Source organism: Sesamum indicum, linkage group LG8, assembly GCF_000512975.1.
Source record: "Sesamum indicum cultivar Zhongzhi No. 13 linkage group LG8, S_indicum_v1.0, whole genome shotgun sequence".
Classification (NCBI taxonomy): Eukaryota; Viridiplantae; Streptophyta; class Magnoliopsida; order Lamiales; family Pedaliaceae; genus Sesamum; species Sesamum indicum.
In genome coordinates, this window is record NC_026152.1 from 19529445 (window position 1) to 19554447 (window position 25003).

Here is a 25003-nt window from a genome sequence, read left to right on the forward strand (position 1 = left end):
AATCTGTGCAGAATCTTATGCTTGAAATGGAGATGAAGTATTCTATTTTCCAAGCAGATATCAAAGGATTGAAGAATGATTTGAATCTCATCAAAACATCAGTGAACGAAAATCTGCAGGCAGAGAGGCAGAATGACGAGCCATTGACGCAGGAACTTGAGCAATCACGGGAAACCATTGCAAGTCTAGAAAACGAGCTGGAAATGTTGAAAGAATCAGAAAGAACAACTGAGGATCAAATCGAGAATCTCAAAGTGATAAACGAAGATCTTGATACTCAGCTTACTGTTACCAGAGCTAAACTAAATGAGGTTCTCCAGAAATTATCTTCTCTGGAAGTGGAATTGGAAAATAAAAGGCATTGCTGTGAGGAACTGGAAGGAACCTGTCTGGAGCTTCAACTGCAACTTGAAAGGTACCTTCTGTATTCTTAATGTTTAGCCTTTTGAAGAAAATTATGTATAACTCCATTCACCTTCAGAAAAAAAAATTAAATGAATTGATCTTTTCTTTGTGAATTGTGACAAACAGTATTACCAGCAATCAGCATTCGCAGGAAAATGAAAACCAAGAAGGGCTGCTCCGAACTGTAAGTCAGCCAGTATTCTTTTTAAACTTTTTTGCCAGTCCAAATAACAAGTTTTCAATGAGACATTTATCAGCAAATGAGTAAAACAAGAACTGTAGATAGACTGATAAAAATAGGGCTATTATGGTGGAATTGATAATAATCCAAATGGCGCGCTATTGAGAAATGACGCTTGAAATTGGCAGGGCATGGAGATTACTAGAGCGTCTGTGAAGTTGGCTGAGTGCGAGAAAACCATTTTGAAGCTGGGAAACCAGCTAAAGGCACTAGGTTCAGCAAGACAATTATCAGTTGTTGACAAGGTTCTTTCTATTGCTGATACCAAGAATAAGAAATCTAAGCCGCGATCGTCATTGCTTGATCAGATGATATCTGAAGATAACTCAGAAGTGAAGCATCTTCAGTCCCCAAAGACAAAAGTTGAAAGCAAACTTGAAGCAAATGCCACCCAAGTTGGGACTCCTGAAGCATCCCTTGGGACAAAGAATGAAACTAAAAGCGCCAAAGCTGGAACTTTGGTCATTGTTCCGATCAAAAAGAGGGGAGGAGGAATTGGGCTTCTGAGAAAGCTACTGCTTAGAAGGAAGAAAGGTAGCAGCAATAGCACCTCCATTTACTTTGGCAAATGACTGGCAGGCATTGATTGCAATAATTATTGGTGTTTCTTGTGAATATAAGGAGTGGGTTTTTACTATGTTGCTGGTTTGATGCTCCAATTTAGACTTGGAACTATATAACGGTCTGATGAATATGTTGCCGATTTCAAGATTGCTATACCATTTCAAACAACTAGGGATGTTTAAGTAAAACTGCCTTATAATCATATCACTGGCTCTAGTTTGCAACTGAAGCAGAAAAGGATAATAGGCCAAGATGAATGGTGAAGGCTTATGTTTTGTCGAACGACCTCAGATTCACATCATCATTCATATTAAATGTCCTTAAAACAACACATACAGGAAGGTACTTCCACATGTAATGATTCAGCCAATTGTGCACAAAGTTTACTTTATATGCAGATTCCTCTGCTTTTATTGACAAGTCCCCTGAGATTTGATGGCAGCTTCAGCAGCTTGCTTCATTTCCAGCAAAGCATCTTCAAAACACTTGGCTAGAACTTTAGGGTCCGGAATTACTTCTTTGGCCACCAAGATTTGCATGTCTGCAACTCCTGCATAACTCAGCATATGCATTGTGATTGCCTGTATAGTCAAGTAGCCAAACATAAGATCACAAGCTACAATCTATAACTTGGGGATAACTATGCTGACACTCTCTGAACTTTGACTTATTATTTATTAAAAAGAAAAATCCTCAATTTATAGAAATACAATGCACCCCCCACAATCATATTTTATATCATAAATGCCCCCTTAAAAAACAGATGACTAAGCAAATTTATAGTATAAAACATAATTGTAAGACATGCCAATATAACTAAGATAAATTTTGTAATATGACTAAACCTCATGGGGTGTTAGCATAAAAATAAAACAAAGGTCAGAGTCAGAAGCTTTACATGAGGTAGACTGCTGGAGGTCACCCTAATGTACTTCACGGGGTGACCCGCAAGTGTGACCTGCTCCCGAGGACCGACTATGTTTGAGATGGTGAAGGTTGTGTTGCAAACAATACGGTAATTGAGAATGCTGGTGAGCTACAAACCAAGAAACAAGACCAAGTTTAAGCATCGACCCAACACACACACAAAGACACAGTGATTCTTGAAAGTTAAACTAAAACTCACCTTAGCGCCAAAGAGAGAAGTGATCCAGTCCAAGAGTGTGTGTGAGAAGGGGGCCTCCAACGAAAGCTTTTTCCTGTGGATCATTGCTTTGGCTCTCCTCACAAACTGGAGAGGATCTGAACTCTCTCTATGATAGTGAACAGGTAAAAGAATGATCCCGAATTTGTTACCCCACGGAGTTCCAGAGTCACTGTCCATCAGCTTGGATAAATCCTGAAACAAACCTCTCATTTCACTTCAAGCCAGGAAAAAATTACAGCTCTTTTTGTTGAAAGTCAAGAGCGAGCAAACAAATGTGAACCTGTAGTCCTGACTGTGGCCTCAAATTTACCATGGCCAAACCTGTGATTTGGTCCCCCTCTTGTGGAGCTACATGAATAGCAAGTAAACAGTGTAATCAATGTTAATATTTGGAAACATACTTTGGATGAGTAGTAACAGAATTACCTGTCGATGATCGGATGTCCAAGTACCTGGAAAACCCAATTGAGATCACTCCAAAAAGAACATCGTTGATGGTCTGCACGTTAATGCAATTATTCAAATGGTAAATTACAACAAGAACCTGAAGAGGAGCGACATAAATACAAATACATTCTCATAACTTGAAAAATTATCAATACTTCTAATTTTAACGGCCGTCCAATGGCTAGCCCATTTTGTTAATTTTCATTCATTTTTTCTGCAGTGAATGAACTAAAATGCCTTGAGAACTATAAATTATAATTTCTCTTATGTTTTTAAATTTTTTAAAATATTTTATGAACTAAGTGGACTATTGTTTTACAATTTTTCAATTTTTTTTATTTACCTCTAGTCTGTCTTTTTACTAATATTTTTTTTTAAAAATAAAGTAAAAGAATGCAACAAGAATAAAGTAGATAATTAAAAATCTTTGTCAAAATTACATAATTTAATCAATCATATTAATATTTTTCCAAACAACCAGGAGTAACTTTAAGAAAACTCGTAATTTACCCTTATTCACAAGCATGTGATTATTTAAAAGGTTTAAAAAGCTCATATATTTTATATGATATTTTTTAATTTATACAATATTAGTATTTATTTAATATTCTTTCAATTCTACGTTTATAGCTCCCTGCCCTTTATTATTACTAGGCAATAATAATTACATATTATTATATTAACTGATAAACAAGTAGTCTTTTTTTTATGTAATAATAATAATCTAAAGCATATGCTTTCAAGCAAAATGGAGAGCGAACTCAGTCTGCAGCAGATTTTGGTGAAATCTAAACGAAAGTTACTAAATACGGCATTTCTTGTTTAAAATTCTGGTTGTGTAGTAGAACGTCATGGAGAGGGATTGTACAGAAAACTCACCGAGTCAGCAAGAGCTCGCTTGACAGTCTTCATGTCGTCGAGCCGGAACCTCGCCGTAGCCAACTGGCGAGGCCAGAGCTCCAACCCAGAGCCGCCACTCAGGACGGTGGTCTTATCCCTCAGCCAAAGCAATCTCAACACAAACTCTAAAATAGAAACTAAAGTAAACCAAACCACCTTCATTAACGTCCAGACACTCCATCTTCTCGGCACCAATGAGGCCGCGCCGACGCCACCAATTGTCGGCAGCTGCGCCGGATCATCAACCTTTCTGCAGCACGAAAGCAGCATTGACATTAAGGAAATGCCGTCCCCCAGCGCGTGGTGCACACGGAAAACCACGGCGTTGTGCGCCGCGAGAACGTGAAGTTCCCATAAGGGTTTATCGGTGGGGAGAGGCGAGGAGAAGGAGAGATCAGCCATGTAATTGTTAATTGCATCTTCGTCTGAGACGGAAGGGTCGTTGGAGAGGGAGTGGTGGCGGATAATAAGGTGACGGTCGACGTCGACTTGGGTTTTGCGCCAGTGTTCGCGGCCGCTCGAGTCTCTAACCATGAGGCTGCAGAATCTGGGGTGTTTGAGCATGATGGAGTTCTGGATTTGAGTTTTGACGCAGTCGAGGTCGATGGGGTAGTCGGCGCCGAGGGCGCAGTTTATAACTTGGTTCATCAGTGGCTGCAGGAAGAGACGGCCGGACGGCGTTAGCGGCTGGTCCTCCTCCACCTTCTCCGCCATGAGAGGGTGGGGTTTGATATAGGGCTTCTCTCTATTCCACACAGGGAAAATGTGGAAGTTTTTAGCCGTGTGATTGTGACTAATGGCTTTTTGATAGGCCTGCCCCTCCCTCATATCTGCATGTGCAGTGCTCCACCTGTGTGATTAAATTTTAAAATTGATGCATGATTTTTTTTTTTTAATTTATACATTAGTTACATTATAAAATATATTATATAATTAAATTAAATTCGATCTCAATTAGAAATTTTTCTCGACATGTCAATCAATACATAAGATAAGACAAGTATTCTTTTTCCTTGTAATTATATCAATTAATACAGTAAATATAGTGAGTAAAAAGATCCAATTACGAGAATATTCTAATTCAGACTAAGGTTGATTAAACTTGAATCAATTTACGTATTACTGTAATACATTTATCGTGTTATTAGTGTATAATTTTAAAAAAGTGATCAATTTTATTATAAATACATTATACTTATTCTCTAATTGATTTGACTCGATCAAATTTAATTTAAATAAAAAAAATTCCTACAACATAAAAGATCAATAACAGCAGATTTGGTGGTGGAACTCAAACTTGTTAGAAAAACATCTCAACTTTTAAATCATTAGGTAAAAACATTACAGATATTTAATTGTTTTGATTTATGAAGAATCATTATTATTATATTTATGATGCAAATAAATAGAGAGGTGATGATGGATAGGAGTTGATCAGCGTATGGACATACAGATGTGAGAAGACTGAGGTTTGTCGGCCCATATTTATGTTGGTAACGTCTTCCGTCCCTACTACGATCCCACGTATCGACGCTGCGTCATATGGGCTGATTTATTTATTTATTTAATGTCAAAAAAGGGGAAAACAATTATTATTCTTTACTTAATTATTTAATTAATTATAGATATTAACAAATTTAAAATTTTACATATTAAAAAGAAATACATATTTTTTGAAATGATCACGAACGACAACTTAATCAAAGAAAAATATAGTACGTAAAAACTAGTAAATTTTAATGAAAAAAATATGTTTAATTATATAACATACTACAATTTATAATCTAAATAAATTTTTGAGTAGATACCCCACTTTACAGATGTCTATCAATAGATGATGATACGACATAATATAAATAGATCGCATGATATTTGCCCACACTCAAATATATGAAATTTGGGATGATAAAATAAATAAATAAAAAATTAAGAATTGTCATTTAACTTTATATGATAATCATGAGTAATGATATTTTAATTTTGTTTTCAATTGTAGTTATTTGTGGGCTATGTATTACTATAAATTTTTATGTACAATAGAAATAAATATAATGTCCTATTGATTTTTGAACATATAGAGAAAAATTATGGAATATGAAAATAACTTATGAAAGCAGAAGATATTAAGCAAATTCAAATAATATGATTATATGAAGGAGAAAAGAGCAAAGATAAATACTTATATGGGCCTGCTTCTTGATTAAATGGCCCAAGGGCAGCAGTAAGTAGATGAGGAGTTGAGATAGCTCAAATCCAATACAAAATATTAGATAGAGGGGTGTTTGGTATAAATCAGACTTATGAGCTTTACGCATCCACATTATCATGAGATACAAGTACAGATCACATGTTGAAAAAATAATAAAGGGAAATAGCAACTTGAAACTTAATTGGGTGATCAGCTGATTCGGCGACACAGAGTGATCCCATCGCCCACCGGCAACTGGCAAATCTCGATCCTTGGATCGGCAGCGAGAGCCTTGTTGAGTTCCAGAACAAACTCCCTGTAGTATCTAACGTACTTCCTCATGGGTGCATCTGGTGGAGCCACCACAGACCCGTTCCATAGCGTATTGTCGTAGCCGATCACCCCACCAATCTTGACTAGGTCAATAAGCCGCTTGTGGTAGTTGAGGTAGTTGTCTTTGTCAGCATCCACAAATATGAAGTCAAATGTCCCATGATACTTCCCCTGTTAATAACCAATATATATATATCTATTCATTACCCCAAAAATGCATTATATATTTTAATATTTTTAGAAATAAATTAAGCACACCCCATAAGTGGACTTACATCCGCAATCATTTGATCAAGAACGGGCAGAGCAGGACCTTCCCGGAAGTCAATCTTGTGGGCAACCCCTGCCTTTTTAATCACGGGCAGGCCCAATTCATAGTTCTCTCTGTTAATGTCCATTGCCAATATCTGCAACCAAAATAATTAAGGATAATGAATGCCAAAATCCCGGTTTCTGAATTTCCGATGATCCAAAACACGCCAAATATCTATCTCGAACAAATCGAGACAATACCTTCCCATCGTCGGGAAGAGCAAGCGCAGTAGCGAGGAGAGAGTAGCCTGTGTAAACACCAATCTCCATGGTGTTCTTGGCGTTGATCAGCTTCAACAGCATGTTCAAGAACTGCCCCTCATCCGCTGATGTCGTCATAATATTCCTATTTCAACAAATCAAACATAATTCCCATTTCTCTGTCAATGTTTTTGTGTGTGTGCGAGAGAGAGGGGGGCGGGGGTGAGGGAGAACTGACCATGGATGCTTGGCAGTAATCTCTCTGAGTTCTTTCATTGGCTCTGGCTCTTTTGGATACACACTGGTTTCAAGAATGTACTGCAAATAAAGAATTAGGGTTGGAATAATTACTTGTTTATCAATCGAATTCATAAGATGAAGAATATCAAATTAATACATACCTGGTAGAGTGCATCACTTTGCAAAAGGCTCTTGTGCCCAACCTCTTGGTGCCTGCCTGCGTTGTTTTCACCGTTTTCTGCCATTTCTTACTCAACTGGGAATGGATTGTGAATGAGGGTTTGTTCTTGAGATTGAAGGGAGGAGGAGGAAATGGAGGTGGATATATAGAGGCGTCGATCCGGTTCGGACCGGTTTTGGGGCTGTGTGTGGTTGGTGAAGATCTCTCTCCGTGGAGTGGTTCAGTGGGGCCCAAGCAAAGTTGGTGGGTGGGGTCAGCTAGAGCTAAACGTGAGTGGGTGGTTTCTTGTTCTGGTTATGGTTACGTCAATTGTGACGAAAGCATTTCAGCTGGGGTGTATCCGGTGCCGTTGTGGGATTTGAAGGTCGTGGGTGGGGGGATTAACAAATGGGAGAGTTCCACGTGGTAGGAAGTTTGGTAAAAGGTTGGTGAGGTTCTGTTTAGACTGATTTCTGTCTTCTACTCTACTCCCGTTTTCCGGTGGTTATTTGGTATACTTCCCCAAAAAAGTATACCTACACTTCGTGATATTATTATTACATTAAGATTTTTAAATAAATTTACAGACATAAATTCTGAATTATTTCTTTTTAAGAAATTTGGTTGTGATATCTATATCATATTAATTTGCATATCCTAAAAAAGCATGATAAAGTAATTAATATTTTAACTAATTCTACATTCGTATTTATAACATTCAAATTGTACTAATCAGACTGTTAGTGAGCCTGAATTTGAGTATATACATATCCATCACAGTCACACGATCAAAACTATATCAATTTATGGATAACAGTACAGTCCAATCATACTTATAAATACATACTCTTGATCCCAATAGTGTTTTAACCTACTCTGTTTCATAAATCAAGATAGTCGGGCATTTATGGATCTATAGACATGCTTTTTTGATAACTTAGATTGCTAATACAGGCTCAAATGATGTTGTAAACCAATATTTTAAGAATTCATAGTAATGTTTAATTCGAATATTTATCATTTGATTAGTTATAGAGGAAGAGGTGGAGCCTATTATATAGATCATTGCAATTATTAGCACTATAACAAAATGCAAACTCCATACAAGTTTTGATCTATTTTAATATATCCACAAACATTGCAGAAAAAGAAATATATATATTTGTAATAGTTAGCTGAGTTTTATTGAAATAACCATAATAAATCTGACCTCATATCAATATTTTCCTATTAGTAAAAAAATAATAAAATTTATTTTCGAATCTCAAAAAAAAGTCCATCAATAGCTATTCATAATTGGACAGGCTATCAACAGGCAAATAATTATTGTCGGATTCTTTTGTCCTCAAATCCTTTTCTACTCTTTTCCTATCTCGTTGATTTAGTCCACGGGTGCATGCGAATTGAATTTTCTAATTCCAACTATTATTTTATTTAATGTATATAAATTCTATTATGTGTATTTTATTTAATAATTTATATATTTTTCCTTTGTTTATTTTGAATTTAGTGATTGATTATCGATGTATTACATATATAATGTTGCAGTAATTATATGTTGTTTGATTTAGAAATATTAATTTATTTTTAAAAGTTTCGGCAACTGAGCCATCATTTTTTTTCTTTCTAACTTAATTATTTAAAATAGATTTTTGAATAAGCTGTTTGTTTCTTCAGTGAGATAAAAGTATGATGAAAGCAGATTCTCTCTCTTATTTCCCATCAATTCTTACATCAGATATGGGCAATTGAGGAAAGAAGAAACAACATAAGCAGTCGAGAAAATGACACTGACGTGTTAAAACATAAACAGAGTTCCACACAACAGTCTAGTTTCGCAGTCAGAAATAATAAACAACACCATGTTTATGCAATAACCATTTCAACCCTGTGATGTATATGTGCACTATCATATTCAGTTCAAGCAATCTATTCATTGATTCAACTCAGGAATCTATTGGTACATCAGCAATGTGGCCGGTGCTGGTGCTGGTGCTGGTGTGGGATTCATCGAGTAGTTTAATGTAATAACTCAACCATCTTTCTTTACAGAATACATCACCTTAAGATCTATCAACGACTTCGTAAAGTCCCATCTTTCTTTACAGAATACATCACCTTAAGATCTATCAACGACTCCATAAAGTCCCATCATTCCTTTCAACGGCTACGACGAAATTAGCAATCAAGTAGTCGTTCTGCAACGACCCAGAGAAACCAAGATGATCAACATAATGTCAAACAATTAGACTGCTCTTTATTTCCGGCGAAAATCTCGACTTGTTTCATAATGCACTTTATTTCCATCTCACCAAAGACATCGGTTTCAGAGAATTCTACCTTCAAAAAGTATGAGCAGTACAATCTGGATCAACTGTATTAGCAGAAAAAATATATACTGTAAAATTGTGAAAATGTGATTCCATCGCAAGTTTACTTTTAGCAGTAAATTATGTCTATGTTTTACTGGCAGAGTAGTTTAGTAACACAATAAAACCGGCAAATGTTGAAAGTTCTTCACCAATATAAACTTCAATACGCATCTAAGTTGAATGTTAGACCAAGTCATATTTCGTCCAACAACACATAATGTCAGCAGTTTGCATAATTACAGGCTTAAAACTGAACCTAAATTTATTGTGAAATGCTAACAAGACAGCGACAGATGGGACAATGTTTAACTTTTGCAGTTATACAAGAAATAAAATTCTAATATATTTGAGTTCCCACAAAAGTTCAATCCAGGAGTCTTTGATTTCTCATTTTCTTTGGAGATACTCCTCCGAGTGTTATTTAAAGATGATGTATGAAACCTATACAAGGACTAGAGTAGCTGAAACTATTCACAAACACTGCAGCATTCTTCAAAGTAAAGGGAAAAAATGAGAATCCCAATTCAGCATTTCAATGATCAAAAGAATTTTACTATCTACATACGCAAAAACGTGCCCCCTATAATTCAATAAATGAATGGTTCTGGGGAAAAAAATGCTAAATACCTCCTTCAAAAATCGAAGAAAATAGCTGTTCTTCCTGGCAATTGGCCGTTTCCTGAAATTGCATTCTCTTATGTCCAACGCTTTTCTCACCGTTTTGCTCTTGTAGCCAACGCTTTTCTTATAACCAATGCATTCTCTTCAACATAATTCCCCCCTAAACTAGCTATGTTCTGATTATCCACTACCTGATCATCCAACTCATAGCAAAAAGCTGAATCATCCTCCCTCATGATCAACATATTATGTAATATAGAACAAGCACCAATACAAGCCACTGCACTTTTATAATCCATCTTCATAGGCCTATCCAAAACACCCCAATTCCTCAAACTTGCCATGGTTTTTAATGAAGAAACGAGCATCAAACGATGCACATTGTTAAAACTCTCCTCAACTGACCCTGCCTTGGGATCAAGAAATGGTACTAATAACCAAGGAAGCAAATCATACTCCCCACTACCTACTAAATACTGAGGCACGGCCACCTCATTCACCTTAACGGGCCTTGACGAATTTAAGAGTATGCCTTTTCGGATATCTTGGTACAAAGTTGATGACTTTAGGATTTGAATGTTACTCTTATTGCCACGGAAACCAGCTACAACGCTTAAAATTCTTGATGATGAATCTACAACAATTTGAGCGGCAATGCTCTCATGATCAGCATCATTTTGGGTGATTGAACCGGAACCATTGGCTCTTTCAATATTGAACCTGGTGCAGCTTATGATTCCGCAGCAATTGGGCAGGCCAATGAGGGTTTCAAACCGCGCTGACACGGAATCCAGTTCGGTTGGACTCGGGAACCCCACCCAGAACCGGTAATTGGTGCAGAGCACCCGGCATAGATGTTTGACGCAGAACTTGGCATCAGCTTCAGAGACTCCGAAACGGCCCGAGATTTCCGGGTAATCCGCGCCGGTGGCTAGTCTATAAAGCCCGATTCCGAGCCGGGCCTCGGCGGGTAAATTGAGAGGCGAGTCAACCGGGTCGCGACACTCGAGTAGTGGTTCGAGGAGACCGCAAAGCCACTCAAAAGTCGACGTCTTCATCCTAAAGAATTGCTTGAACGACTCGGGGTTCCGGGAGACGACTGATCCGAGGCGACCCAGTCTTGACCCCGGGTCCTCCTCATTATCCGGGTCATCGAGGCCCTGGAAGCGGGCCCGCTTACGTTTTCTGGAAAACGATAGAAAGCAAAGAGTGGCGGCTACACCAGAGGTGGAGAGGAAATGGTGGAGGAGAGGGAAAAGGGATTCTTGGAAATCGCGGCGGGGCGTGGAAAAGGGAGCGGAATTGGTTATAGTGAGGGGGTTTGGGGCAGGGAAAAGCAGGAAAATGAGAACAAGAAGTTGAGAAATTAGAGAGGAGAGCAAAGGAGCCAAAGCCCGGGAATTCATTCTCCTTTTCCACGGGAGGGTTGGAATTTGTTTTCCTTGGGTGTCGGGAAATGGAGTGGGATCTTGATTTCTGTGCGGATGGAGACAAAGCAAGGAAAGAACTCTCTTTCCACTGTTTCACAAGTTTACATAGAGGCACGTGTTGAAATGCTTATATAATATTTTTTAAATGTAATTCGGGGGAAAAGATTTTGAAAATGGAAAAAGATATTAGCATTCATTACTTATGATTCTTCATGTGTTTTGTATTCCTTTTTTTTAGTATATTGATTTCTTGAAAATATTGCAATTAAACTATGCGTACTATGATTATTTAATCAAAGGATAAATCACATTAAATTCTCTTAAAATATAATTACTATATATCACCAGATAATGAGTTAAACTTTCGTCACTCTAATAATTTAATTTTGCAAGTTTGGAAGATCAAGATTCTTTCCTGACTAGTTTGAATAGAGTGTTTTGAAATTTGAAAAATAAAAAGCTAGTCAGGCTCAATTAGTAGCTCAAGTAATGAACTTCCAATGTGTAAAAAATTTTAAAAGAAAAACTTTTAAGTTAGTGTGAAATAACATATCAATAAATAAATTTTTTATGAATTTACATAATTAAATATTAGTACTTACATGGATCCACCCAAGCCCTCTAGTACAAGGTTATTGGACGACCTCAATTATGGGTCATTGGTCAAGTTGGATTGGGCGCAATTCAACCTGAACGAGAAATGCATGGATCATAGTCTCAAATGGGTATTTTATCTTTAAAAAGGATATTTTAGTTCTTTTTGTATTGAATTAGATATATTTCTATCACCAATAGAATGTCAAAATTCAATTTAGAACAAGAATTTTTTTTTTTTTTTTGGGTTCATAAATGAAATATAGTCCCAATTACGGCTTAGAAATAATTTTACTGCAAAACACAATGGAGTTTGTATAATTGCACGCACACAATAAACTTAAAAAGCAAAATAACAAAACCACATTGAAAGCATTGGATCTACTTTTGGTTTTAGATACACAAACAATCAATTAGAAGCCCATATACCAAGCAACCTCTATCTTAAGATGGAGCCCATTTACTATTAAGGCCCATAAGAGAGTCCATTACCCAAAATATATGGGCTTTTTTTAATTTGGGCCTTCACCTCAAAAAGAGAATAAAACCCACTATGTTTTACCCTAATTATTAACCAAATATATAGGAATTAAAAGGAAACAATTCACCAACACCAGGCCCCAAAAAGTCAAATGACCTTTAACCCTCGTTCAAATTTCTTGATTACTCCCAAACCCCCTCTTTACCTTTAGGGACAAAAAAGTAAAATGACCTTTAACCCTCGGTCAAATTTCTTGATTACCCCAAAACCCCCTCTTTAATATAAACAACACAATAAAACTCTACATTTAGCGCACCGCTCTCTTTCTCTCTACACACACTGAGAGTGCAGTGTGTGTGTGTGTGTGCAGTCTCGAAAGACATCCACATTCTCTTTCATCCATAAAACTACGTAGTCTGAGCGACCCCTTCTGCTTTGTCTTCTCGTGGGCATATCTTTAATCTCTCTTTACATGTGAAACCGTCATCCCCACCTTCATAAAAACAGCATAAAAACGAAAAATCTTCTTATTTATTTAATATATTAATTTTTTAGTGCTAAGAAGATAAAAAAAAAAAATTACTCTTGGTTTCTTGGAAACACCTCTTACTCTCCACCTACTGTTTATTATCATAATTTCAACCAAAAGGGGCGCAGGAAAAAGGAAAAAACAAAACCCAATTGCCCGATCGCCGGCTCCGCCGATCATCTCCTTTTCAAACTGAGGTTTTATTCTTAATCCATCTGCTGATTTTGCTTTTCTTGGCACTGATTTTCGTTTTTGTTTGATTAATATTGATGACTGAATTTGGTCGTTATTATTATTATTATTTTTGATTTTATTGTTGCGAAACTGATTGTTTTTCTTTGGAACAACATGAGATTGAGATCGAAAATCTGGAAATAGGGATCTATAGTTGAAGCTGTACAAGCTTCCTTTTTATTCCCTCCTGTTTTTCTTTTTTTTTTTATATCAAATAGATATGATTTGTACTTCAGTTTTTTGTTGCTCGAATGGTTTGTTATTATCTTGAACTTTAATTCATGAGTTTCGGTGACATTTACTTTGCGGTGGGTCATTCAGGATGAACTCATTTGTCAAAAGTAATTTAATTTTGCTGATATTTACAAAGTTACAATCTTTTTCTCGTCCCTGTATATTTATACTAAGCACGTTATGTTTTTCTTTTTCTTCCTGTGAATCTTCATCTTTTCTTTTTCTGGGTAAATTTGATTAGTTTGTCGAATTCAAGGTGAAGATTGCAAATAGTGTATGTAACTTTATTCAATGCTACTCAATCTCTATTTTGTGCACCCTATGTCAAGGTTCAAAAGTTTAAGGATTTCTTTGAAGTGAATTTGTTTTCTTATCGTATTCTTTGAAATAATCAAACTTCTGCATTTTGAATTTTTCTTTAGTGGATTTAAGTTTCTTTTGAATTGAATTTTGCTTGTCTACTGGAGGCTGTCAATTGCATTCAGACCAATATGAAAGCTAAATCTCAATGACCATACATGAGTTTACTAGTAATGATCAATTGTGGAGTCTTGTCGCAGCACCATGGTTTCTCAGGCTGTGGGCTCTTTTGGTCAATGCTGCGGTATCACACTCCATTTCTTGGATAAGTAATTTAGTTAATTGAATTAGGAACTAGATAGAGGAGTATGTTTTATTGACCTGCCTTGAGGACCATAACCTGAAGTTGCATTCTTTCATGACAAGTTACAATTCTGATGTGAAGCTATAATCACATATATTATTGTATGTGGTTGTTTACATCTGGCGCAGAGCATGGTTGAGATGACTGCATATAATCTCACTTTCTCCTTTCTCTTGGGGTAATGTTGGTTGTAATAGTAGCTGCTATTGTTTTTCTTGTTCATTTTTTTCTGATTATCTTAACACATCTGTAAGCTTAAACACTTCACCCCTAATTGCTGTGAAATATTTTTCTGTCATCCAAGCACTTCTTACATATAATATAATTACAGGTATGCAACGCGGAAGGGGTGCCCTAGATTCCTTTCCTGAGCCCATTGATCTGAACCAAGGATCTGTTGCCAGCAACACTTCTATGGATCACTCGGCTTCTTGGGGTAACATGCTGAATCCAGTTGAAAATCGGTTATCAAATTACATGCTTGCGTCCACTGATGGGAATGTTAGCTGCACAAATACTGCTAATGAGTGTGGTCCGAGCTTTAGTGGTTGGGACCGTGGTGAATCCAGCTCCAGCGCAAATATGCAAGACGAAGATTCAAAAATGAGACTTGGATGGTCGTCATCTTTCTATGCTTCTGAATCTGATTCAAGGTCAGAAGATTGGTCTTTTGAACCACCCAATATCAGCAGTTCTAGCTATGTTGGCAATCAGGTTACTGGAAGATCCCTCAATCTGCAAAATTACAGCTCAAATTGTGGTTCCCTGAATGTAAGTCCAAACCATGGAAATTTGAGGGAGCATGACTACCACAGAGGTCTAGGAACTGGGATACCTCATAGTCTCTACAAGTCTGGTCATTCTGAAATGGATCAGATTCCAACTTTTTATGCTTCTTCAAGTAATATAGGAACTTCTGCAGGTAGTTCTAGTACCTTTTCAGAAAATACTGATGCATCAGGTTCATCTTTTGGCACTTGGGGTTCATCTTGCAAGAGAAAAGCTCTTGAGGGTACTTCTGGACAATTTTATCCTGGTGGAAGTTCAAGCTCCAACCAGCCAATGGAGAAGAGCGTAATGCAGCATCCATTTCCTGGTTGCTATTCTGCTCCAGGTAATTTAAGTATATCAACTGGCCCACTGAACTTGTCTCCAACCAATCACTCGGAACAACTAAATCCAAGTGGTGGGTTTGGTATGACTAGAGTAGCCCCTGGCTCTTTCCGTTCTTCAAGTGTGCCAGGAGTAGCAGAAAGCTCAGCTAGAAATTTCATTATGAGATCAAATCACGGACGACATGAATCAATTCCGTTTGATACACCTAGAGGCACTTCTGTGAGGAATTTTGGCGTTTATGCTGCGATGCCTTCTAGACCCATCTCAAACGCTGAGTCTTCAGAGTTGAGGTCACCAGCGACATTACCAATAAATCCAAACAGCACTCTGATCCAACCTCATTTAATGCATGTAAATGAGGCTAGAGGAATGCATTCTTATCCTTGGAATGGATCTTTCAGTTCCAGAGGTGGCAGTTCATCAAGTTCTTTTGTCGTCTCTGGAGAAAGAGGTCCTGGGGCGAGCGAGGAAGTGAATGCTAGGAGCTCCCGTAGAAATAATCTGGAGTATCCCATGACTATATCCGCCCCTGAGACAAGAAATGTCCTGCAAGATCAAATTGATTGGAGCTTTGCCCCTGGAACTTCCGCATCTTCTTCTAGAAATCATGCTTCTGGTTCACGGATAGGGTCTGGTTCTGGTGGCCGGACTTCTTCCTCTGCATGGTTGCCTCATCAAAACCAGACATCACAAAATCATCAGAGATTATCAGAAACTGCTCCGTGGATTCCTTTCCCTCGTGTTGAATCTGAATCTGGAATCCGAAGAAGTCACTTTGCACTTTTACCTTCTGCATCTTCTTCATCAGATGAGGCAGCTAGTAGTAGTCGAGCCCAACATCAACTAGATCAAAGGTCAGCAGCGTTCTTGATGGATGTGCCAGGTGATGATATTAATGGTTGGCGTGCTTTGGCTGCTGTTGAGGGCAGACATAGACTGGTAAGTACCTCTGTTGAACTTTTGTTTGCAGCTCGAATATTCATGTTAATGTAGTGTATAACTGTACGTCATGACCATACAAATTTCCAGTAAATTTGTCTGGGGAAAGCTCTTTCAACATTCCTTATAGCGTCAGTCTAATAAGCAAACCATGTAAGTTTACAATTAAATGTCTCCAAGAGTATGATTTCACTATATAAAATTGGATCAATAATGTTGCAATGTTCATATGTTGGTATCTTCTGTTAATGCAGAATCATTGGATTTGCTTCTGAAAGAACCTGGGATTGCACAATGAGCGTTTTATATAGGAGTTTGTGCTGAATGAAGCTAGAAATTCGTTGAACTTGGACTTAGTCTTATATGAACTGGCTTTTAGACCTTTGACCATCTTCTAATTCTAGGAATGTTGTTGTGTTTTCTTGTTTTCCTTCTCTCTTCCCTAGATAAACTGGAGATTGGAAGAATTGTTAAACTTCCATGAATTCATCATAAAAAAACATTATGTTTCTGTAGCATGTCGGCTATAAAGCTAATACCCCTCCTTTCTGAGGAAAGGTACTTGATGTCATGGTAAATCTGATAGTACAACTGGGTAAAGTTACTAGTCAAATAGAAAAAATTGGTGCGAAGTATTTGAGGATTGTTCGGGTCTGCACTAGTTTAGGTATATGGAATTGAACTACCCTCTATAGTACACGAACTGTTATTAAAAGAAGTTGCTCTTGTGAATTGAAGAAATTGTCACTTTCTTACATTTCGCTGCTTTGGTGAACAGATTCGTCAAGTCCTGAATGCCATGCGGAGGGGCATCCACTTACAAGCTGAGGTTTGTTTTCGATCTTTGTGATGATTAGTAATTCAATATTTGTTCTTAATCCTAAATGTATCTGCTGGGCCTTTTATGCAATGGCATTTCTCGTCCCTGCAACCTACTGTTTACATGCTATGTTTATACAATATTTGCTCAATGATGTAGATTGCTTTGTAGCAATGGAGCAAGTTGTAATTTCACTTGTATTTCCCTTATGATCCACACAGCACATTATGTGTGACTTGGAATGTAAAGTGGAAGGGGAACATTTCTATTTGGAAGCTGTTTTGACTGTCGTATAATATCCTGATCGGTTGATGCTTGCAACCTGTGAAAACCTTAAACGCGCTTCCATCGTTTTGTTTTACCTAATTAGTTCTCTCTTCTCTGATCGGTTTCAATATATGCACACAACAATTAGATTCTGTGATTCTCAATTTCGGAAGTGATCCAACAAACTTATAACAGTTGTGCTATTTAATTGTGAAAAAGACCGATGATACCTAAGTGTTGTAACTTTTCTTGTCAGGATTATATGCTGATTGACCCTTTCATAAATGGATTTGCTGAGTTGCATGACAGACATAGAGATATGAGGCTTGATGTTGACAATATGTCTTATGAGGTACTTTAGTCCATTCACCCACCCTTTTGATTCACCGTTCTAGGTTTCAAGAAAACGAAAAGAAATTCGAAGATCATTGTTGTCAAACTCCGTGTTGTGTGACAGGAATTGTTGGCTTTGGAGGAACAAATAGGGAATGTGAGTACTGGATTGACTGAGGAAAAAATTAAGAGCTGTATGAAACAGCGAACATATGAAGCTATGGGAGTCTCCTCAAACATGGAGCCGTGCTGTATATGCCAGGTTAGAGCCAGTTTCCGTTCTTGCAAATAATCTTTTTACGTGAACTCCTTAAAAAATGGGAACCCTTTTTTGTTCTTTGCTACTCATCTCTATACTCCAACTCATTTACATGTCCTTTGGCTCATCTCCCATATTCTTGCTCAGTGGGTAGCTCAAAATTTCATCTACCATTCTTTGTTTCCTCATTTTGATCAGGAGGATTACATCTCCGGGGATGATATTGGAATATTGGATTGCAGCCACGAGTTCCACAGCGGTTGCATCAAACAGTGGCTAACGCTGAAGAATCTATGCCCCATCTGTAAAATGACGGGCTTGGGAACTTGAAAGTAAACCGCATTTTTGGTGCGAGAGCAACTATTGTCCCTCAAAAAATAACTACCAACACCCCCAACCCCACCACACCTTTCTCCACCCTTCCCATTGCATCGTCATTTCTTTGTTTTACAGCTTTGGTTGACACCGGATCTGGTAATTTACTCCTGAATCGAAAGAGCTTTCTTGCCCATGAACCAGAAGTGTTCAAGGAAAGGAAGTGTGCTTTTATAGGGAATGAACAATGAAGAAGCCATGTATGCACCCTAATACTATAAAAAGCCTAAACTCTGTGATGTGAACAGTTTTGTATTCGTCCAACACCAAAAACAAGAATTGAGCCGTTTAAACTAAAATAATACGGTTAAGGAAAACTTGTACCGACATTATTGGCAACTATTCTGTATTTGTCTTTATTACATGATGATTGTTTCCAGACTCCCCGATTTCATTTCTTGCTGAGCATGGGATTATATAAAACTCCAAGTTGATTGGCCAGTAATTTATACTAGAATATGTTGCAAACTATCAATGATGAATGGTAGGAGAATGCAAATAAAATGACTTGAGATACAGGAAATTAGCAAAACCTACCCTTGTACCATACTTCTTTCACTGTTGCTCTTGACTCCCCTCTTTCTACCCTTTTTCCCTGCCTCCTATATCCATATACATATACATATACATATACTTATACTTGCATATATGTTTTAGAAACTAATTTCCAACAGCAATTTGTAATATCTTGAAATACCCGTACGTCTTATTTTTATTACAAGTAACTTTTGGAAGAAGAAAAATATTTAAAATTGATTTCATAACTCTCCTGAACGCTTAAATTTGTGAGTCATGACTTATCTTTTACGAAAATAAAGTGTTTAGTTTAATTCCTAGAATGGGTCCAATCCAATGGATATGGTTGCATGGCACGAAATGAGGAAAGGGGAGGAACAGCTGCCAAAAAGATAATCAGAAAGAGACACAATATCATGATTACTGTAACAACTGTAAGAAACGCAGGAAGAACTTCTTTAAACGACATCCCCACCTCCGGCGATACGTCACGCCACTACTTAATTACACACAACGAACCCAACTCAAAGGTTTCCATGCTTTGTTACTACACAAGTATGCGTATGTAATGAGTCAATAGAAATAGTAACCCAATTCTAAAAGGTCACATGAGATCTTTCCATCGAGATGGGTGAGCTCTAGCGAAATAAACAAAATGATTGCAATCACGGAAATTAAAAAATATATGCCTAAAATACTATTTTACAAAATTAAAGGATGAAAACGCCAAATAACCTAAATTATGGGTTAAAAAAATGCTTTTAAGCCTTTACTTTTATTTCATTGCTTATTTCTCTAAGGGAAGATACTTATTAGTGTATCACATGCAAGTGTATTGCACTTGCCATACGATTAATTTAGGTTCGATTAAGCTCGATTTGAACTAGAATTTCCTTCTCTAAGGAAAAATTCTTACTCGAACCAGGTTTGATCGAACTAAATCAATCACGAAACAAGTGTATAACACTTGCTATGTGGATTGATCACTTTCCCTAAATTGTACAACAATAAGTGTATTACACTTGACAAACACTTGTCAAAATTAACGGCTGTTTCTTTTTTATTTATCCGGGGCACTGTAATTAATTGACAGGCTAAGTGTTGTGAATAAAGTAAGTTTTGAAGGTTAAAGGAGTGCGTGAAAGCGTTGAAGCAGCGCACGTTGCATACAATGCACTCACATTTTTATATGTACTACACAAACAACACTTGGGGAAGAGGGTAAAATAGATAAAAACGTTACCTGAAAGGAGCAACATACGCATTTCTTTCACGTCAAACGGTAAAACTAATCACACTTTCTATCAATTAAGTTAAGCAGTAAAGGAAAAAGCGTGTGTGCAAAATGAAATTATTGCATGTAAATCATCATCATGCATGTTACCTAATGTATAGTTGGTCCTTTCACGAGATAATTAACAAGGGTTACAGTAGGATTAATTATATATGTACATATAGGTAAAGCGTTATACTCGTGTCAGCGATTTTGAAACTAACCAACCTATATATATATATATATATATATATATATTAATGCCTTAATTTACAGAAAGAACATTAGTTAATTAAACTCTTTCTACATTGAGAAAAATTACTTAATGTAAACATAAAATGGTAAAAAAAAATGATCTTAGTACATTAGTGTTTGCACATTTTGAATTTAATCACAATAATATGGAATTACAGATAACATATTATCATGTATCAGAAATAAAATTGTCAACTTTAATAAATTGTATGTGTTACGTTAATTATCAACTATGGTAACTATGAGAGAATGAATAATGCGTACAAAATTTGAAATAATAAATCCAATCTGTATATTCACTGCATCTAAAGTCAGCTAATTTTAAAGTACTTTTATAAAATATTTGGGAGCTTATAGGATTATACAAAGTATTTAGAGGGTATTTGGCTAATTAAAAATCAAATCGCAAGCTTCGGATAAAAAATGAGCAGTTTTAGGATATAAGGTGCCATTTTAGGATATATATTATTTTTTATTCAAAAGTTTAGGTAGTAGTTCATTATTTTTTCTATTGTAAAAAGATTATCTATTAAATATTTATTTTGAGTTAAACTAATGTGTACTATTTATAAAAGCGTTTTAATTTTTATTTAAAGCAAAATATGTTAAGAAATAACAACTTATTTCATTTTACCAACAAAAGACTTTATTATGCCAAACGCCCTAATATCTTATAAGATTTTTCCACATCTTATTTTATCCAAACACTTAATTAGGAGCTTATTTTTAGAATAAAATCCAATATTTTATAATATTTCCTTTGAAAAGAAAACAAAAAATTTGGATTTGAAAGTGTGAGAAAATTTATGTAACATGCATGCTTTAGCAAAAATTATAGTTTGGATTTAGCTAAATTTGAATTAATATATGACTGAAATACGATTTTAGAAAAATGATAAATCATATAACAAATGTATTTAGGATGTAATTGATACAAACACATTTTTATGCATAATTATTTACGGTTCCTGTTTTGAAGCCAGTAACGGCTTTTGCTTATCAGTGTATTTTGGTTTGTTCTTACAATTAAACCCCCCAGCGAATCATGCTTTGTTTCTATAACCTATGTCCTTACAACCCCACCCCACCCCACCCCTATACATCTACATACATATGTATATACTCGTCTTATATATATACATGCCAACTCCACCCCAGTACTCGTACATATAAACCCCTCATCTCTCTGTGTTTTAAACCTATTCATATATACTTAGCTTTTGGTCATGCTAGCTATGGCCGACGAGCTTGGCCATGAATTATGGGACGACAAAACATGGGAATTTCCAACTTTTGGGGCTGAAGAAGATTGCGGCGGAAAGTTGGCGGCTGACGTCAGCAATTCAAAGGGGCAGGCGGAGGAAGCGCGGCCTGCAGCGGGGGCCGCCAAGGGGAAGAAGAGGAGCTCCGCCGCCATAGGTACTGGTGATGATCAAGGGGATGAAGGGAGAGGCGGCGGTGGAGAATCTGATGATCACGAGTTGCATATATGGACAGAGAGAGAGCGGAGGAAGAAGATGAGGAACATGTTTGCCAATCTTCATGCTTTACTCCCTCATCTTCCCGCTAAGGTATAATTCGAGCACCTAAATGTGTGTGGTGTGTGTGTAGTTGTTGAAGCTAGGTAGGGTTCTTCATCTCTTTTTATTTGTTAATGATAACTACTTGGAGTTTGTTTCTTGAAAAGGCACCTTTTTGGGGTGGCACCACACAACACGCACACACAGTAAGAGATGAGTTCAAGATGAAATAAAAAAAAAAAAAAAAGAAAAAATAGAGGGTGGGGTTTGATGGGTTCTGTCTAAATAGAGTAGTGTTCATCAGAAGAATCTTCAGATCCAAAAAATGAGTAGAGAAGAAGAGATGGGTTGTGTGTCAAAATCAAGAATCCAACTTTAGATTGCTTCTAACAAAGATTCTTCTATTTCTATTTTAGCCAGTAAGACAATATAAATGTCAGTATGAGTTCCACGACTTCATCATAATTAGTTGTACGCACCGCGACTTATATACATATAAAGTGTGCATGCAAACTATCTATCAATCTGACTACATCTTTCTCTTCTTGCCCATCATTACTCGCTCCTCTTCTTTAGACATCTCTGATTTTTGCCTTTTCTTCTACTCTCAATTTCACCCACATGAGCTTTAATTAAAGTTCCCAGTATTTCTCACTAATATAATCTCCATAATTAATGTTAGCTAGGCATGTAAAGACATAAAACTAATGTTCAATTTAAACACCTACCACTTCTAAATTCTAGTTCATAATGAATTTTTCTCCAGCTATGAGAGCAACCAAAAATTGAAATTTTTATATATAATATATATTAATAATGTATTTAATTATTATTTATTTTGTTCCAGTAAGGAATTAATTTATTATACTTTTTTAATAATTTCTTTTGGTTGCTAAAAACGAGCTTCATCGCACCCAATAAATCATAGAACAACTTTTATTGTACTTATCGTATGATTGACCGTTGGTCTTAAACGATACATCAATTCTGAATGATAGCCCAATTTCTTGATTTTTTTCACTGAGGTTTATATTGCAGGCAGACAAATCCACCATTGTGGACGAGGCAGTGAACTACATCAAGAAACTGCAAGAAACTCTTCAGGCACTTGAGAAAGAAAAGATTGACAGGCTAAATGGCTTAATCACCAACAATCCCATCATCTACGATCCCTCCATCATCACCCAACAACGACTTGCCATCCAATCAAGGGAGGCATTTCTAGCCGAGCAGGGATCTGTGGCTTTAGGAAACCCCAACCCGCACCCGATGTTTTCCGGCCCCGAATTCCCATCCATTTTCAAGACATGGACTTCTCCCAACGTAATCCTGAATGTTTGCGGGAGAGATGCCCATATCAACGTTTGCAGCATCAAAAAACCCGGCCTGCTCACCGCCATTTGCTTTGTGATGGAGAAGCACAAACTGGAGTTGGTTTCTGCTCATGTTTCCTCGGATCGTAATAGATCCATGTACATGATCCATGCCCGCGTAAGTGCCATTTGGGTCAATCAGATCCGATTAAATCACATAATAAACAGTAATTGATTTATAATTTAAATAAACTCACCAATCACACCACAAATACAATAATATTTACTAGATAATCTAGCGAAGAAAATCAAATGTTATATGCCAATTAAATTAAATTATGGCTAATTAGACTAACTTATATTTAATACTATGGTGTATGTATATAATTGTAGCAGGGAAACGGAGGTTCAGAGCAGCTCTCACAGGCATTTCCAGTGGAAGAAATATACAAGCAGGCAGCTGCCGAAATAATGCTGTGGGTTAATTCTTAATTTGTCTCTTAGATTAATTAAACCTCATTATATATATGTATAGACAGCCTACCCAACTAATTACTAGAATGCACAATTAATATGTTGCCCCTCATCTCTATATTATTAATTCATTATATCCATCTTTCCATATTCTCAACTGTTAATTTATTTTTTTTAAAAACAGTGATTACATAATTACATTAATAAACATATGGTTTTCATCAATGTTAAATTCGTATTACATTAACTCACATTATGTGACATAAATATTCATTGCATAATCAAAGTCCACATTAAGGAAAAGAATATATATATTTTCTAAAATAAAATAATTGAAAATTGGGAATGAAAACCAAAGGCAGATGGGGCTAATGGGCCTTGTTGGGGCTCTAAGAGCAATCCAATGATCTCTTAATATATTTTGGGCCCCCAATTCAGAAAGAAACAAAGGCCCATAAAGTGTAGAGCGAAGGAGGATGATTCAAAAGTAAGAAGACACAGAAAAATCGCACGTCTTACAATTCAAATAGATAGATTCCTTAAAGCGCAGATTTGATTTGAATCGTCTCAGTGTGGATTGACGGAATTTTAGACAGGAAAAAAAATAATTCAAATAAAAATATAGAAAAAGAAAACCAAAAAACCAATTGACAAAATTACCCTAATGCAATCACAAAGAAAGAATTTTCGTTAACTCTTGTCAGAATTAAATTCTTTAGGCTAGATATTATTGTTTTGAATGCATGTACATATATATATATATATATATATGTGGAGCAAAAATGAGTTGGGCATATATATATATATATATATATGAATAGTGACAATCAAGAAAGGGAAAATCAAAAGCCCATGTCTGATTCCATTTCCATGGCCTCAATTTCTGGAGGGGCTTACAAAATCTAATTCCCAGAAATGCCCTTTCTTTCTATCATAGTTTCTAACAATAACTAAAAAGCTATTCACCTCATCCTTTAACCCCATAATACCCACTAATTAAACCATATAATTTTCATATTTATTATTAATATTTTTTAGGGTTTTCTCTTTTGGGTGACGCAGTCGCAACGTATTATTGGTAGAATAAAACAATTCTCTTTCTTTTTTTTTTTTTTTTAAAAAAAAATCAAAACTGATTCTTTTGGATGCATGTCCTCCAAAAACGCCTCAACACCACCAAATTCATCAAATTTTTGCCACATATTATCATACACAGCTTTAATCTTCGCAGACAAAGATAAATGTA

General features: G+C 36.4%; 6 protein-coding genes across 9 annotated transcripts; 3 read left to right on the top strand and 3 right to left on the bottom strand.

Moving 5' to 3' along the window:
• Nucleotides 7-1398, top strand: LOC110012434 (filament-like plant protein 7). Its single transcript, XM_020696071.1, has 3 exons — nt 7-415; nt 532-589; nt 775-1398. Exons 1-3 carry the CDS (start codon nt 18-20, stop codon nt 1216-1218), a joined length of 900 nt encoding a protein of 299 aa, XP_020551730.1. The 5' UTR covers nt 7-17; the 3' UTR covers nt 1219-1398.
• On the bottom strand, nt 1464-4594 carry LOC105169524 (O-acyltransferase WSD1). 2 transcript variants are annotated; one of them, XM_011089930.2, is made up of 6 exons: nt 3684-4594; nt 2784-2856; nt 2638-2705; nt 2337-2549; nt 2109-2246; nt 1464-1760 (listed from the first exon to the last, which is right to left on the bottom strand). In XM_011089930.2, exons 1-6 carry the CDS (start codon nt 4530-4532, stop codon nt 1722-1724), a joined length of 1380 nt encoding a protein of 459 aa, XP_011088232.2. In that variant the 5' UTR covers nt 4533-4594; the 3' UTR covers nt 1464-1721. The 2 variants fall into 2 exon arrangements, with proteins under 2 accessions (XP_011088232.2, XP_011088231.2); XM_011089929.2 differs by having other exon boundaries at nt 1464-1791; nt 3684-4585.
• On the bottom strand, nt 5867-7297 carry LOC105169526 (caffeoyl-CoA O-methyltransferase). The gene is made up of 5 exons (XM_011089932.2): nt 7140-7297; nt 6977-7056; nt 6739-6883; nt 6501-6632; nt 5867-6396 (listed from the first exon to the last, which is right to left on the bottom strand). The coding sequence occupies exons 1-5, from the start codon at nt 7221-7223 to the stop codon at nt 6103-6105; spliced, it is 735 nt and encodes a 244-aa protein (XP_011088234.1). The 5' UTR covers nt 7224-7297; the 3' UTR covers nt 5867-6102.
• LOC105169527 (protein ALP1-like) lies at nt 8984-11638 on the bottom strand. Of its 2 annotated transcripts, none has more exons than XM_011089934.2 (2): nt 10138-11638; nt 8984-9478 (listed from the first exon to the last, which is right to left on the bottom strand). In XM_011089934.2, the coding sequence occupies exon 1, from the start codon at nt 11535-11537 to the stop codon at nt 10224-10226; it is 1314 nt and encodes a 437-aa protein (XP_011088236.1). In that variant the 5' UTR covers nt 11538-11638; the 3' UTR covers nt 8984-9478; nt 10138-10223. The 2 variants fall into 2 exon arrangements, with proteins under 2 accessions (XP_011088236.1, XP_011088235.1); XM_011089933.2 differs by having other exon boundaries at nt 8984-9512.
• LOC105169529 (E3 ubiquitin-protein ligase MBR2) lies at nt 12943-18787 on the top strand. Its single transcript, XM_011089936.2, has 6 exons — nt 12943-13362; nt 14629-16352; nt 17131-17181; nt 17696-17791; nt 17897-18034; nt 18230-18787. Exons 2-6 carry the CDS (start codon nt 14631-14633, stop codon nt 18359-18361), a joined length of 2139 nt encoding a protein of 712 aa, XP_011088238.1. The 5' UTR covers nt 12943-13362; nt 14629-14630; the 3' UTR covers nt 18362-18787.
• Nucleotides 21617-23860, top strand: LOC105169530 (transcription factor bHLH95-like). 2 transcript variants are annotated; one of them, XM_011089937.1, is made up of 3 exons: nt 21617-22021; nt 23009-23461; nt 23677-23860. In XM_011089937.1, exons 1-3 carry the CDS (start codon nt 21677-21679, stop codon nt 23773-23775), a joined length of 897 nt encoding a protein of 298 aa, XP_011088239.1. In that variant the 5' UTR covers nt 21617-21676; the 3' UTR covers nt 23776-23860. The 2 variants fall into 2 exon arrangements, with proteins under 2 accessions (XP_011088239.1, XP_011088240.1); XM_011089938.1 differs by having other exon boundaries at nt 23680-23860.